This window comes from Erythrolamprus reginae, chromosome 2, assembly GCF_031021105.1.
Source record: "Erythrolamprus reginae isolate rEryReg1 chromosome 2, rEryReg1.hap1, whole genome shotgun sequence".
NCBI classification, from domain to species: domain Eukaryota; kingdom Metazoa; phylum Chordata; class Lepidosauria; order Squamata; family Dipsadidae; genus Erythrolamprus; species Erythrolamprus reginae.
Window position 1 is genome coordinate 13,329,014 of NC_091951.1, and position 14,685 is coordinate 13,343,698.

At 45.5% G+C, this 14,685-nt stretch overlaps 1 protein-coding gene across 1 annotated transcript in view; it reads right to left on the reverse strand.

Moving 5' to 3' along the window:
• Positions 1 to 14,685, reverse strand: part of LOC139159762 (major histocompatibility complex class I-related gene protein-like) — a 35,500-nt gene that overhangs the window by 7,712 nt on the left and 13,103 nt on the right. The window contains exons 3-4 of the mRNA XM_070737135.1: positions 10,446 to 10,640; positions 5,275 to 5,556 (exon numbers count right to left, since the gene is read on the reverse strand). Of these exons, the coding sequence (XP_070593236.1) occupies positions 5,275 to 5,556; positions 10,446 to 10,640 (477 nt within the window). The remainder of the gene's footprint in view (positions 1 to 5,274; positions 5,557 to 10,445; positions 10,641 to 14,685) is intronic.

A 14,685-nucleotide genomic window follows, 5' to 3' on the forward strand; every position in this document is an offset into this window, starting at 1 on the left:
TATGGGGGGCCCCTTATACAATCCCAAGGTGGGGCTGAACACTTCAGGGAACTCTTTCACAAAGTTAGGCATATTATCACAGTTTACATTACACACACCCGAAATTTCGATCCCCAACGGTTCCATCCACGCTAAACCCAGAAGAGAGTGCTTGGCCCCCGTTACAATAAGCATGGGAAGGGTACATTTAACATTCTTGAATGCAATAGGTACATTTGCTGTTCCCAGGACCGAGATTACCCCCCCTTGAAAGTCTCTGATCACCAAAGAGGTTTGATTTAGATCAGCCTTAGACACATTAGGCATATACAGTTTAAACTTCTCCCAAGGCATGATGGTATATCTAGAGCCCGTATCCAGCTCCATTGAGCAAGGCTGGCTATTTAGTAACAGTGAGATAACAATTTTAGCCCCCTTTTTGGTTGCCGTGTTATTTACGGAAAATTGAGAGTTACCTCTATAGTAGTCGCGGTTAGCGGTTGGGTAGTTCCTTTGACCCGAGTTGCGGAACGGTCTCCTTTCTCGCGATTGAGGGGTCTGGTTTTGTGGTCGCTGGTATTGCGGTGTGGCGAATGTTTCTTCTGGTGCTGTTGCTCTGCATGCGATGGCGATGTGGCCTCTACGGTTGCAGCGGCGGCATGTAGCGTCTCGGAAAGGGCATCGATGGCGCTGGTGATTTCCCCGGCAGCCCGCGCAGGGGGCTGGGTGAGTAGCTCTATGGTGTCTCGGCTGGTCTTGCACCAGGAGGCAGTTGTCCCCGCTGTGAGTTGGTTGGCTGAGGTCGTCTGTTTCCACGGCGCGGGGAGACGCGGAGTCAATTTTGGCAATGAGTTCTCGCCTTCCGTGCTCTTTCAATTCTCTAGCCGCTGCGTCGGCTGCTTCTGCGGTTTGCGCTAGTTTAATCACGGTTTGTAGAGTCGGCTCTTCTTCGGTGAGGAGTTTATTTCTCACTGTGGCGCTTTTCATGCCGAAAACCAGGGCGTCGGTGAGGCGAGCTTCCGGGTCTTTAAACTTGCATTGAGCAAGTACCGTTCGAAGCCGCATTGTAAACTGGTTGATTGACTCGGTTTCCTTCTGAGCCATCATGGAAAATTGATGCCGAAAAACTATGGCCGGTTTGGTCGGTTTGAAATGGCTCGCTAGCTTTTCCTGTAGGACGTCCCACGCTACGGTTCTTGCTTGCTGCGGTTCGGTGAGAGTCTGGGCAAGTCCACGGATTTCTGGGCCGCAGTAATTAAGGAAAATAGCCCGTCTGCGATCGGCTTCGGCGTCCTCTATTCCCGCCGCCTCGAGGAAGATCTCGAAGGTGGCCATGTATTCGTCCCAGGTTGTTTTCTCGGGATCGAAGAGTTCCGGAGCCTGGCCGATCTGGACTTTGTTCATGTTGCACGCGATGTTTCTTCCGTCCGTTCGTCGCCAGTGAAGTAGACCCAGAGGCAGGGTTCAAGCAATCGGTACTTTTATTCAGCTCAGAGAACAAGTGACAGCTCAGCAAGGCAAAGTGACAATTCAGCGAGTACCGACTGACTCTGCTTGGAGAAACCGCTCCTTTTATACATTTGCGGTTCCCGCCAAAGCTAGAGCCGGCCGCGTCTGAGCCAATCAGGAGCGACTTCCTGCTTCGGCTCAGACAGCGCTGGAAAGAGGAACAAACTATTTACAGGAATTACAAGGTAGCCATTTCAGGATACAACACTTCTTTCCTCTCCTCTTTCCCTCCTTCTCTTTCCCTTCTTTCTCTCCACGTCTCCGGCAGGCAGCTAGCTTTGCTGACCGGCACAAGGCTCAAGCCAGCTGCCCGGGAAAGCCATGTGCTGGCCAGGAAAGCCGGCTTTCCGGGAAAGCAGCATGCTTTTCAAATGCGCTGCTTTCCTGCTACAACTTTTTCCTGGGCAGGAGGGGGGAGGAGGCCACTTCCCCCCCCCCAGGAAAGAGGTGCAGGAAAGCAGCGTGTTTAAAGGCGCGCTGCTTTCCCCGAAAGCCGGCTTTCCTGGCTGGCACAGGCTTTCTGGGGCAGCTGGTGGAAGAGGAGGAGAGGGGGCGGATCTGGCAGGCGGGGGGCAGCGCCGAGAGGCCAGGGGCACGAGAGGGCCGGAGGCACGGTGGGGAGGCAGGGGCGGCCGTAGCTCCCTTTCCTTCTACTGCTGGCGCCTCCCTGCCCCCGCGGGCTGGCAGGGGGATGGGGAGTGCGCGCCCCTGGAAAAGGGTGCACGGGGGGGTATTTTGGGGCACTTGCGTGCTTATGCACACAGCTTACAGGGAACACTGCTGGTAACCCCTGTGGAAGTGGGCAATGCCATGGAAGCTGTGAGTGCCTCCACCTGTCTACTGGACCTGTCTACTGGTCTCAGCCAGTCGGGAGGTGACAAGCGGCTGGATCCAGGCATTGATTAACACTTCCTTGTTTCTGTAGCCGTTGAAGGAAGCGGTTGTGCAATCCCTCCTCAAGAACCTCTCCAACCTGCCCTTTCTGGGTTAGGTTGTTAGGTTGGCACTCCAGCTGTGCGGTACTTGGATGAAGCTGATTAACTTGACTCCTTTCAGTCTGGTTTCGGGACCAGTCACAGCATGGAAACTTCTTTGGTCACGCTGATGGATGATCTCTGGCAGGCCCAGGATAGGGGATACTCCTCTATCCTGGTTCTCCTTGACCTCTTAGCAGCCTTCGATACCATCCACCATGGTATCCTTCTGCGATGGCTGGAAGGATTGGAAGTGGGAGGCACCATTTTATTGTGGTTATCCCCCTATCTCTCCGGTCATTTGCAGTCGGTGTTAGTGGGGGCCAGAGGTCCACCCCTCGGTCTCTCCTCTGTAGGGTGCCACAGGGGTCTGTCCTCTCCCCCCAACTATTTAACATCTACATAAAGCCACTGGGTGAGATCATCCGATGGCATGGGGTGAAGTATCACCAGTATGCTGATGATACCCAGTTATACTCCCCAACTCTGGACACCTTCAAGAGGAGATTGGACTTCCATTTGGCTGGGGTGCTGTAGGGTTTCCTGCTCAGGCAGGGGGTTGGACTCGATGACCTAATGGTCCCTTTCAACTCTATTAATAAATAAATAAAATAAATAAATAAATATACATCTCTATACAATGCCAATTCAGTGAAGTGGTGGATGTGATGTGCTGGTGCCTGGAAGCTGTAAGGGTCTTGATGGGGGCCAATAGGCTCAAGCTCAACCCAGACAAGACTGAGTGGACTATTTGATCTGTCCGTCAATTGTTCTGGGGGGGACACTGACCCCCTCAGATAGGGTTCGCAACTTAGGTGTCCTCCTGGATCCACAGCTGAGCCTTGACTACCACCTCTCAGCTGTGGCCAGGGGGATCTTTGCCCAGGTTTGCCTGGTTTACCAGTTGTGGCCCTATTTGGATCAGGAGGCTCTATGCACAGTGACTCAGGCCCTCATCACCTCCCATCTTCATTATTGCAATGCACTCTACAGATTTTGGAGACTCCAAATTGTCCAGAATGCAGCTGTGTGAACTGTCATGGGTGTACTTCGGTACACCCATACAACACCTGCACTTGCTTCCTATTAGTCTCCAGGCACAATTCAAGGCATTGGTTATTACCTATAAAGCTCTATATGGCTCAGGACCAGACCATTTAGTGGAAGTGTTGTGCCGGTGCCTGGAGGCTACTAGGGTCTGGATGGGTGTCAACAGACTCAAACTCAACCCGGATAAGACGGAGTGGCTGTGGGTTCTGCCTCCCAGGGACAATTCCATCTGTCCATCCATAACCCTGGGGGGGATTATTGACCCTCTCAGAGAGGGTCCGCAACTTGGGCGTCCTCCTCGATCCACAGCTCACATTAGAGAAACATCTTTCAGCTGTGGCGAGGGGGACATTTGCAAAGGTTCGCCTGGTGCACCAGTTGCGTCCCTATCTGGACTGGGACTCACTGCTCACAGTCACTCATGCCCTCATCACCTCGAGGCTCGACTACTGTAATGCTCTCTACATGGGGCTATCTTTGAAAAGTGTTCGGAAACTTCAGATTGTGCAGAATGCAGCTGCAAGAGCAATCATGGGCTTCCCAAGGTATGCCCATGTTACACCAACACTCTGCAGTCGGCATTGGTTGCCGATCAGTTTTCGGTCACAATTTAAAGTGTTGCTTGTGACCTATAAAGCCCTTCATAGCATCGGACCAGAATATCTCCGGGACCGCCTTCTTCCACACAAATCCCAGCGACCGGTTAGGTCCCACAGAATTGGCCTTCTCCGGGTCCCGTCAACTAAACAATGTTGTTTGGTGAGACCCAGGGGAAGAGCCTTCTCTGTGGTGGCCCCAACCCTCTGGAACCAGCTCCTCCTGGAGATTAGAACTGCCCCCACCTTCCTTGCCTTTCGTAAACTCCTTAAAATCCACCTCTGCTGTCAGGCATGGGGGAATTGAGACATCTCCCCCGGGCCGATACAGTTTATGTGTATATTTGTTTTCAGTAATGGGGTTTTTAGTGTTTTCTAAATTATTAGATTTGTTGTACATTGTTTTATGGTTGCTGTGATCCGCCCCGAGTCTACGGAGAGGGGCAGCAAACAAATCTAATAAATAAATAAAATGAAATAAATTTATGGGACCGTCTCTTGCCTCATGCCTCCAAGAGACCTATAAGAGCAAATAGAGTTGGCCTCCTCCAGGTCCTGTTGACTAAGCAATGCAGATTGGCAGAGCCACGAGGGGGGGGGGCTACTCTGTTGCCATCCTGGCTGTATGGAATCAACTCCCCCCCCCAAAGTCCATACTGCTCCCACCCTAATGGCTTTCCGTAAGGCCACAAAGACTTGGTTTTGCCGGCAGACCTGGGACCCATGAATTAACAACTATCATGGCTAAATTGTATGAATGCTTCGTATGTATGCTGATTATTTAGTTTATTATGGGTTTTAATATGGGTTTTATTGTTAGATTGTATATTTGACTTCTTTTTAATTGCTTTTTGTATTTTATATTGTTATAAGCCACCCTGAGTCCTTCGGGATTGAGCGGCATGGAAGTAGAGTTAAATAAATAAATAGATAGATAGATAGATAGATAGATAGATAGATAGATAAATAAATAATAAATAAATAAATAATGCTGTAATAATAATAATAATAATTATTATTATTATTATTTATTAGATTTGTATGCCGCCCCTCTCCATAGACTCGAATGAATGAATGAATGAATGAATGGATGGATAAATAAATAAATTTCCCAAAAGCCTCTGTCCTCCCAAAGAGCCCAGCCTTTCCATCCCTGCAGCTCTCACCATTCAGCTCCAAGTCCAAAGGCTCTTTCAGACTGCCGTGCTCCACGTGGCATCGATAGCGGCCCCTCTCTTTGGGGCCAACCCGGATGCTGAGGCAGTAGTGGTAGGTCCCATCTGCATTGGGCGCCACAGAGGCAGGAAGGGTATTCTGCAGCCAGACCTTCCCATCCCTCATCCAGGAGGCATCGATCTCCCTGGGGTAGAATCCATACATCCGGCAGACATGTGTCTCCATCCCATCATCCACCTCCATCCTGCTGCTCATTGTCACCACTGGGGTCTCTGCAGAAACAGCATTAACAGAATTAACTCTGTGCCCCTCCGGACCCTGACAGGCAGAAAAATCTCCCACCACTCGGTTTCAACACAGAGTTTTAATATTCTATAACTGCAGAGTCTCCAAGAGTTTTAGGAAATGCTCAAATGCTTGACAAAAATGGAAACAATGTCCAGGAAACAGTGGTGGATAGTATTTATCACAATGAGATATCCCATGTGGAATTGTCCGGTAGCGAGTTGTCTCGCAGCAAATATACCCAAGTGAACTGTTGCTTCATTATGGGCTGTGAACAGAACATACCTTAGTGCTCTTGCTGCCCAGGGCCGCCATCAGGAATTTTGGGGCCCCATACAGCTTAAGTGTCTGGGCCCCCCCCACCATTTTAAAACTACTTTATTTTGCGACATACTAATTATGTATTAAATTTACCTTTAAAAAAAAATTAAACCCTGCCACTACAACAAGGTACACTTGTTTGACAGATTAATAATATGTTAATAATGCAGAAAATATATTCAAGTGACATCAACATATTACATACATATAAATAAATAACCAGAACAGTGCAAATACACCAAATTAACAAAATATTATTAATTTTGCCATCAACAATATTAAAAGCAGCAATAAGATGGCACAAAGGATAAAGACAAAATACTCCTGCATCACACTAGAAAAATATTTGTTTTCACAATAATACCAATAAATAACAGGTAACCAGAAGATAAATTATACGCAATAATGTTTAAAACTATAGTAAACTCCACCATAGGTGTAAAAAGCACAGTGCAAGAAAAAGAAGAGAAAGAGGAGGGAAGAGCAAAAAAACCTTCCCTCTTCTTCTCATTAACCTCTCCACCTATCTCCTTATAGCATTTTCCAAAGTTTGCAAAATTTTAAAATTGCTTTATAAAAAAGAACATACCCTCATGTATCATCAAATCCATATTATGAAGCAAATGTGCAAAAAATCCAAGATTTTTTCTCATACATGTACCTGCTATTGAGTTCCATAACTTAATATATTTAAGCTTTTAAATGTGTAATGTATAATGTCTCTTAACAAATAGCATGTCCATGGCTCTAAGAGCAACACCTTTTTTTCCTCTTTATTCTTTCTTCTTTTCCTAGGATGTTATCATATCTATTAAACATACGGTGAGATATTACTGTGCATGCATTTAATATAAGTTGTGAAATTTAAAATACCAAACTCCCGCTTCAGATCTTCTCTGCACAAGTCTCAAAATATGATGTGGTTGTTTGTTTTTTGAAAATCCTTAATCCTTAGCTCTACACAGCTTCTCCTTTGCATATTCAAATCTTCCTATTTCCCAGAATGCTTGCTTCTCGAATCCAGGATGGTGTTTGTTCTCGAATCTAAAATGGCGAGATGGCTTCAAAAAACATGTCAACTCCAAAGCAACACATCTTTTCCTCACACTTAGAAGGGAACAATTTTGAAAAAAACGTAACACCATAATCAGAATGTATACCAAATTAGGTCTGATCCAAACTTCATCTTTAACAGCTATGAAGCTCTTCAGGCAGAATAGAGAAAATTAGGCATTTTTGCTGACTTGTGCTCTTGCCTGCCCCCGATTGTAACAATTTTGCAACTGAATCCAATTAGCTTCCTTAGCACTCTCGCCGGGGCCCCCTCATTTTTCAATTTGGCCGGGCCCATGACGCTTGTACCGGTAATACTGCCCTGTTGCTGCCTGTGTCAGCATTGCATAATAATAATAATAATAATAATAATAATAATAATAATAATAATAATAACAACAACAACAACAATAACAACAACAACAACAACAATAACAACAACAACAACAATAACAACAACAACAACAACAACAACAGGAGGAGGTCTTCTAGTCCAACCCTCTGCTTAGGCAGGAAACCCTACACTACTTCAGACATGGTTATCCAACATCTGCTTAGTGTGTTGGCTATTCCTGCCAGTTTGGTGTCATCTGCCAATTTGATAAGTTCGCCATCTATTCCTTCACCCAAGTCATGGATGAAGATGTTGAAGAGTTCTGGGCCAAAAACAGAGCCTTGGGGTACTTCACTGCATACATCCCTCCATGTAGATGTAGTTCCATAGAGTACTACACGTTGAATGTGGTAAGACTCTAGACCTATCCCACCTCTCAAAGGACCCAACAACAAAGAATACCACAATGATTCATCCAAAGCTAACCTCCTCAACTCTTTCTTTGGCTCTGTCTTTGTTAACAGCAATGACTCATCCCCAATTTCATCAATCGCACCTCAAACTCCCTCAACGACCTAACCCAAGTAGACTTCACTGAAGACCAAGTTGAAAAAGCATTATGTGACCTTAAACCTTCTCTATCAGTTGGACCAGATGATCTCTGTGCTTACTTCCTAAAAAAGCTCTCTTCAGCCATAGCTGAACTAAAGTCCAAGTAAACCACATTGATAGCATTCCTGTGGTCCATTAATTTTGTCACTTTGTCAACGAATGCTATAAGATTAGTCTGGCATGATCTGTTTTTGACAAACCCATGTTGGAATTTGGTTATTACTTTGTTTGCTTCTAGGTGTTTGTTGACTCATTGCTTTTCCAAAATCTCCCCTGGTATTGAAATCAATCTGATAGTTCTGTAGTTTCCTGGATCTATTTTTTTCCTCTTTCTTGAAGATGGGAACTACATCAGCCCTTTTCCACTCCTCTGGCAATTCCCTGGTGCTCCAGGATCTTTGAAATATATAGTTCAGTGGTTCTGAGATCTCGTCTGCCAGTTCCTTCAGAACTTTGGGGTGTAATCCATCTGGTCATGGTGATTTGAATTCCTCTAGAGTGGACAGGTGTTTCCTTACCATTTTCTTCCCTATTTTAACTTGTGTCCCTAATACATTTTTTGGTGATGCTGTTTTTGATAGGTTGGGCTGTTTTTTCCCTTTATGTAAAGACATGAAAAAAACGTGTTGAGTAGCTCTGCTTTCTCCCTGCTGCTTGTCACCTTCCCTTTGCCTCATCTTTCTTGCCACCTGTTTGATTAATGCACGTGGTATGTCACTCTCTATTAAATGCTCGGCTTTGCTTGATAGCAGAGCTGATAAATTTACTCTTATCTTTATTGTGTGCACTGTTAACCCTATTAATTTTAGATAGATGGGGACAGAAAGGATCTGTATCAATTAATTTTCTGTCCCTGTTGTTCAGTTTAAATGTTTATCCAGGAAATCTGTGAATTTAACACCAAGTAGCTCAGTCCCTGTCAGGCCCAAAGTCCCCTGGGTCCGACAGAGTGGGTCTTCTCCAGGTCCCGTCAACTAAACAATGCCGCTTGGCGGGACCCAGGGGAAGAGCCTTCTCTGTGGCGGCCCCGGCCCTCTGGAACCAACTCCCCCCAGAGATTAGAATTGCCCCCCACCCTCCTTGCCTTTTGTAAGCTACTTAAAACCCACCTCTGCCGCCAGGCATGGGGGAATTAAGATTTGTTCTCCCCCTAGGCCGTTACAATGGTATGCATGGTATGTTTGTATGTGTGTTTGGTTTTGTACATTAAGTGGTTTTAATGTGCTTTTAGTATTGGATTATTACTGTATACTGTCTATGATTGCTGTTAGCCGCCCTGGGTTTTCGGAGAGGGGCAGCATATTAATCCAATAAAACTAAACTAAAACTAAACTAAACATTATGTGAAGTTAGGGATTTTGGCCTGACACAGTTAGCAGCAATAGGAAACGGGAGGGGTGAGAGAGAGAGAGAGAGAGATTGATACCACCACACATTCCTTTACGCAGAGTCCAAGGTCAACTGAACTAATGAAGAAGCCAGTGAATCCCTGCACTGAATTGGTCCACATGATTGCACTTGTGGGTGTGGGGATGTGAAATGAACCTGAACCTGGATGGGGAACTGAAGAGAAATTCAGTGTTGGAATAACATCCACGAATCCAAAATGTCTATGTAATAATAATAATAATAATAATAATAATAATAATAATAATAAATAATAATAATTTATTAGATTTGTATGCCACCCCTCTCTGAAGACTCAGAGCGGCTCACAACAGTGATAAAAATGTGACAAACAAACAAACAAACAAACAAACAAACAAATAAATAAATAAATTGAACCTTGTGTGAGAGCATAGGAGTGGAATGTGATTTATTTCTCAGATGCTATTTGGTTCGCTGACAGTCCCCTTTCTTTGATGGATGCAAACCATCTCTTTTGTACAGTTTTCCATTGGACCAGCTGCAGACATCATGACTAATATTTTCTTCTGGTTGAAGTTAGTGGTACATGTAGTCTGATAAGTCTTTTAACTTGTAGTAAGAATGTGTTGTAGAAATCATCAATAGTGTTGCAGTTAGAAAATATAGTTCACCAGTCGAGAATTGAGAGATTGGCATCTATGAGTTCGTAGTTGGCTTTCCTAAAATTGTACTTAGGTGACACATTATACAGGTGAAAGGTATCCTGGTGTAGATTGAGATTGCGGAGAGGGGCGGCATATAAATCCAATAAATCTAATCTAATCTAATAAAGCCAAAGCCTTCCCAAATAAATCAGAGTCCAAACCTTGGCCGTCTTCCAAGTTACAATTTATTGACAGTGCCATGTTAATTATGAACTGCGGCCAACCAGATACTAACTTTTCCTACAGTTCTCCACACAGGTTAAGGTTCATCCTTCTTTGCTTGACCCACACAGACACCTGCCAGGCAGAGGCTGCCTTTCCTGGTCCATTGAATGGCTTTCCGTATCCTGGAGACTTGCTGGAGAGGAAGGGGAAGGATTCCCTCCCAGGCATCCAGGCAGCAGACCAGGGATCCAAACGGGTCAATTGTATGCAAGAAATCTGATCAGAAAGGAGGAAAGTCCAGCCTGGATGAGGTACTCACCTGTTCTCGTCAGCGTCTCATTCCTATAAAACAGGCACTTCTCTAGCAAGTGAAGACACTCATCCATAAGGGGATTAAAAGAATAATCGGTAAATAGGGCTTCTCCATTTAGAGCCACCTTGTACATCCAAATATCTTCTTTGTTCCTATTTTCCTGGGATTCACACCTTGCAAAGATCTGTTGCGTATGAAGATCTGAAAGGGGGACAGGATTTTGAGGAATCTCCAGAGACAGCATCCCTATTCACCCTAGCACCCCACATCACACTTTGAGAGTTTCCAGATAGCCCCCACTTCCCCCTCCTTCTCCTGCCTCCAATGGCTCCTTCTGGGCAAAAGGATAAGATGGCAATGCCATCTTTGTGTTGGATTCACAGAGCCCCAAATCCTCTTTCAGGAGGCTCAGTCAGTGCAGAGACAAATGTCCAGAGTGGGTTGAAAGGCAGAGGGAACCCACCTGAAACCCCATTTCAAACCCCCAAGGGAAGCTCCTTAGAAGCAAACGCATTTGCTTGCAACGATCCCCCAAATAAGGTTATTTGAAAGTGAGTCTTTGCCCCCAAAGATGCAGAAAGAGGGGATTCCCTTCTTAAGGAAACCCCAACAAGAGAGCAAAGCTTTATTTGAACAGCCCTGATAGTTCGGGAAGGGCTACAATTGGCTGGCATTTTCTTTTATGTCCCTCTCCCCCTTTTAGGATAGTATCAATGCATTGAGTTGACCTGTGCCTTTTCAAGAGTCCCCTGTACAACCCATACCCCATTATCTTCCTTGGAGACCTCAACCTACCACACATTAACTGGTCCTTAAATGAATGCAGCACAGAACCCATCCATTCTACTATATATAATACTGTCACCTATCTGGGACTCGACCAACTAGTAACTAACAATACCAGACTTGATAACTGTCTGGATCTCATCTTCTGCAACAGCAAAAGTGCAATATATGGCTTACAAATAACAGAACCATTTTCCAACAGCGATCACAGAATGATAAACTTCAATCTCAACCTAAGCCACACTATGATCTACCAAAATAATACAACACCAAAATTCAATTTCAAAAAAGCGAACTACGAACTCATTGAAACCCACCTCTCAACATTAAACTGGAAAACTCTATTCTCTGAATGCTACACTACTGATGACCTCTACAACACATTCCTACTCGAAATGAAAATTATTATCAGACTTCATGTACCTCTAACATGTACCATAAACAAAAAAATAACCTCCCCAACTCAATAAGAAAATTACAAACAAGAAAAAATTCTCTCTGGAGGAAAAACAAAAAAGGACAAGTTTCCAACTTCAAAAGCCGATATAAAAGCATTTGCAATCAAATAAAAGCAGAATGTCTTAACTACTACAGCAAACAAGAGGAAAACCTCCTACACACCAAATCTAATATAGCTTTCTACAACTTTGTCAGCAATAAAATCAAAGACTCTAGACCTATCCCACCTCTCAGAAGACCCAACAACAAAGAATACCACAATGATTCATCCAAAGCTAACCTCCTCAACTCTTTCTTTGGCTCTGTCTTTGTTAACAGCAATGGCTCATCCCCCAATTTCATCAATCGCACCTCAAACTCCCCCAACGACCTAACCCAAGTAGACTTCACTGAAGACCAAGTTGAAAAAGCATTATGTGACCTTAAACCTTCTCTGTCTGTCGGACCAGATAGTCTATGTGCTTACTTCCTAAAAAAGCTCTCTTCTGCCATAGCTGAACCACTAAGCATAATTTTTGAAAAATCCTTCAGAACGAGCACAGTTCCTAAGCTATGGCCAAAAGCAATGGTCATCCCCATCTTCAAAAAAGGAGAGCCCTCTCTTCTCGATAACTACAGATCAATAGCACTATGCTGCGTCCCATGCAAAGTCATGGAATCAATTATAATCAGATCAATTACTCTCCATCTAGAAACTAATAATTTGCTCTCTAACAAACAATTTGGTTTCAGAAAAAAACTATCCTGCAACCTCTGTAAAACTCTTCAACACCACCGATAGCACAGCTACTCTCCAAAAAGACCTGAACTCTGTTTCTTTTCTTTTTCTTGGTAAAATCTATTTATTTTTTTCAAATATAACAGAAAGAAAAAAAAGACATACACAAAACATATACAGTACATACAACATTTGGGAAATGAAAGTTTCCCCACTTTTTTTTTGAGAATTCAATCAGAGAATTTTGCTTCTTTCACATAATATTAGTACTTTAATTCTTTTATTTGATGTGTTGCTTTGCTTGAATTTTTTTTATTTATTATTTATTTATTTATTAATCAGATTTGTATGCCGCCCCTCTCCGCAGACTTGGGGAGGCTCACAGCAATAATAATACAATGTAAACAAATCTAATATTTAAGTTAATTTAAAACCCCAATTTAGAAACCAATCATACATACTAGCATACCATACATAAATTTTATAAGCCTAGGGGGAGGGAAAGTATCAATTCCCCCATGCCTGACAACAGAAGTGGGTTTTAAGGAGCTTACGAAAGGCTAGGAGGGTGGGGGCAACTCTGATATCTGGGGGGAGTTGGTTCCAAAGGGTCGGGGCCGCCACAGAGAAGGCTCTTCCCCTGGATCCTGCCAAACAACATTGTTTAGTTGACGGAACCCGGAGAAGGCCAACTCTGTGGGACCTAACTGGTCGCTGGGATTCATGCGGCAGAAGGCAGTCCCGGAGATATTCTGGTCCAGTGCCATGAAGGGCTTTATAGGTCATAACCAACACTTTGAATTGTGACCGGAAACTGATCGGCAACCAATGCAGACTGCGGAGTGTTGGTGTGACATGGGCGTATTTAGGAAAGCCCATGTTAGCTATCACAGCTGCATTCTGCACGATCTGAAGTTTCCGAACACTTTTCAAGGGTAGCCCCATGTAGAGAGCATTACAGTAGTCGAGCCTCGAGGTGATGAGGGCATGAGTGACTGTGAGCAGTGACTCCCGGTCCAAATAGGGCCTCAACTGGTGCACCAGGCGAACCTGGGCAAACGCCCCCCTCGCCACAGCTGAAAGATGTTTCTCTAATGTGAGCTGTGGATCGAGGAGGACGCCCAAGTTGCAGACCCTCTCTGAGGGGGTTAGTGATTCCCCCCCCAGGGTAATGGACAGACAGATGGAATTGTCCTTGGGAGGCAAAACCCACAGCCACTCTGTCTTATCAGGGTTGAGTTTGAGTCTGTTGACACCCATCCAGACCCCAACAGCCTCCAGGCACCGGCACATCACTTCCACTGCTTCGCTGACTGGACAAGGGGTGGAGATGTAAAGCTGGGTATCATCTGCATATTGATGATACCTCACCCCATGCCCTTGGATGATCTCACCCAGCGGTTTCATGTAGATATTAAATAGTAGGGGGGAGAGGACCGACCCCTGAGGCACCCCACAAGGGAGTAACCTGGAGGTCGACCTCTGACCCCCCACTAACACCGACTGCGACCGACCGGAGAGGTAGGAGGAGAACCACTGAAGAACAGTGCCTCCCACTCCCAACCCCTCCAGCCGGCGCAGAAGGATACCATGATTGATGGTATCGAAAGCCGCTGAGAGGTCAAGAAGCACCAGGACAGAGGATAAACTCCTGTCCCGGGCCCGTCAGAGATCATCCATCAGTGCGACCAAAGCAGTTTCCAGGCTGTAGCCGGGCCTGAATTCTGACTGTTGAGGGCCTAGATAATCGGCTTCTTCCAAGGACCGCTGGAGCGCCACCACCTTCTCAACAACCTTCCCCATAAAGGGAAGGTTGGAGACTGGTCGATAGTTGTTGAGAATGGCTGGGTCCAGGGAAGGCTTCTTGAGGAGGGGGCGCACAAGTGCCTCCTTGTAGGGATCCGGGAAGGACCCCCTCCCCAAAAAAGCGTTGACAATCTCCTGGACCCAGCTCCGTGTCATCTCCCTGCTGGCCGAAACCAGCTAGGAGGGACACGGATCCAGTAAACAGGTGGTGGAACTCACAGCTCCAATGGCCTTGTCCACTTCATCAGGTATCACCAGATCAAACTCTTCCCAGACAGGTGGACAAGTACGTGCCCCAGTCACCTCGACTGACTCGTTGTCAGTTGACTCTGTGTTCCAATTGGAGTCGAGGTCCGCTCGGATCCGAGCGATTTTATCAGTGAAAAACGTGTTAAAATCCTCGGCACTACTCTGCAAGGGCTCCCCAACTCCCCCCTGATTAGGTCACCCTAAACAGAGTGGCCGGGCGGGATTCTG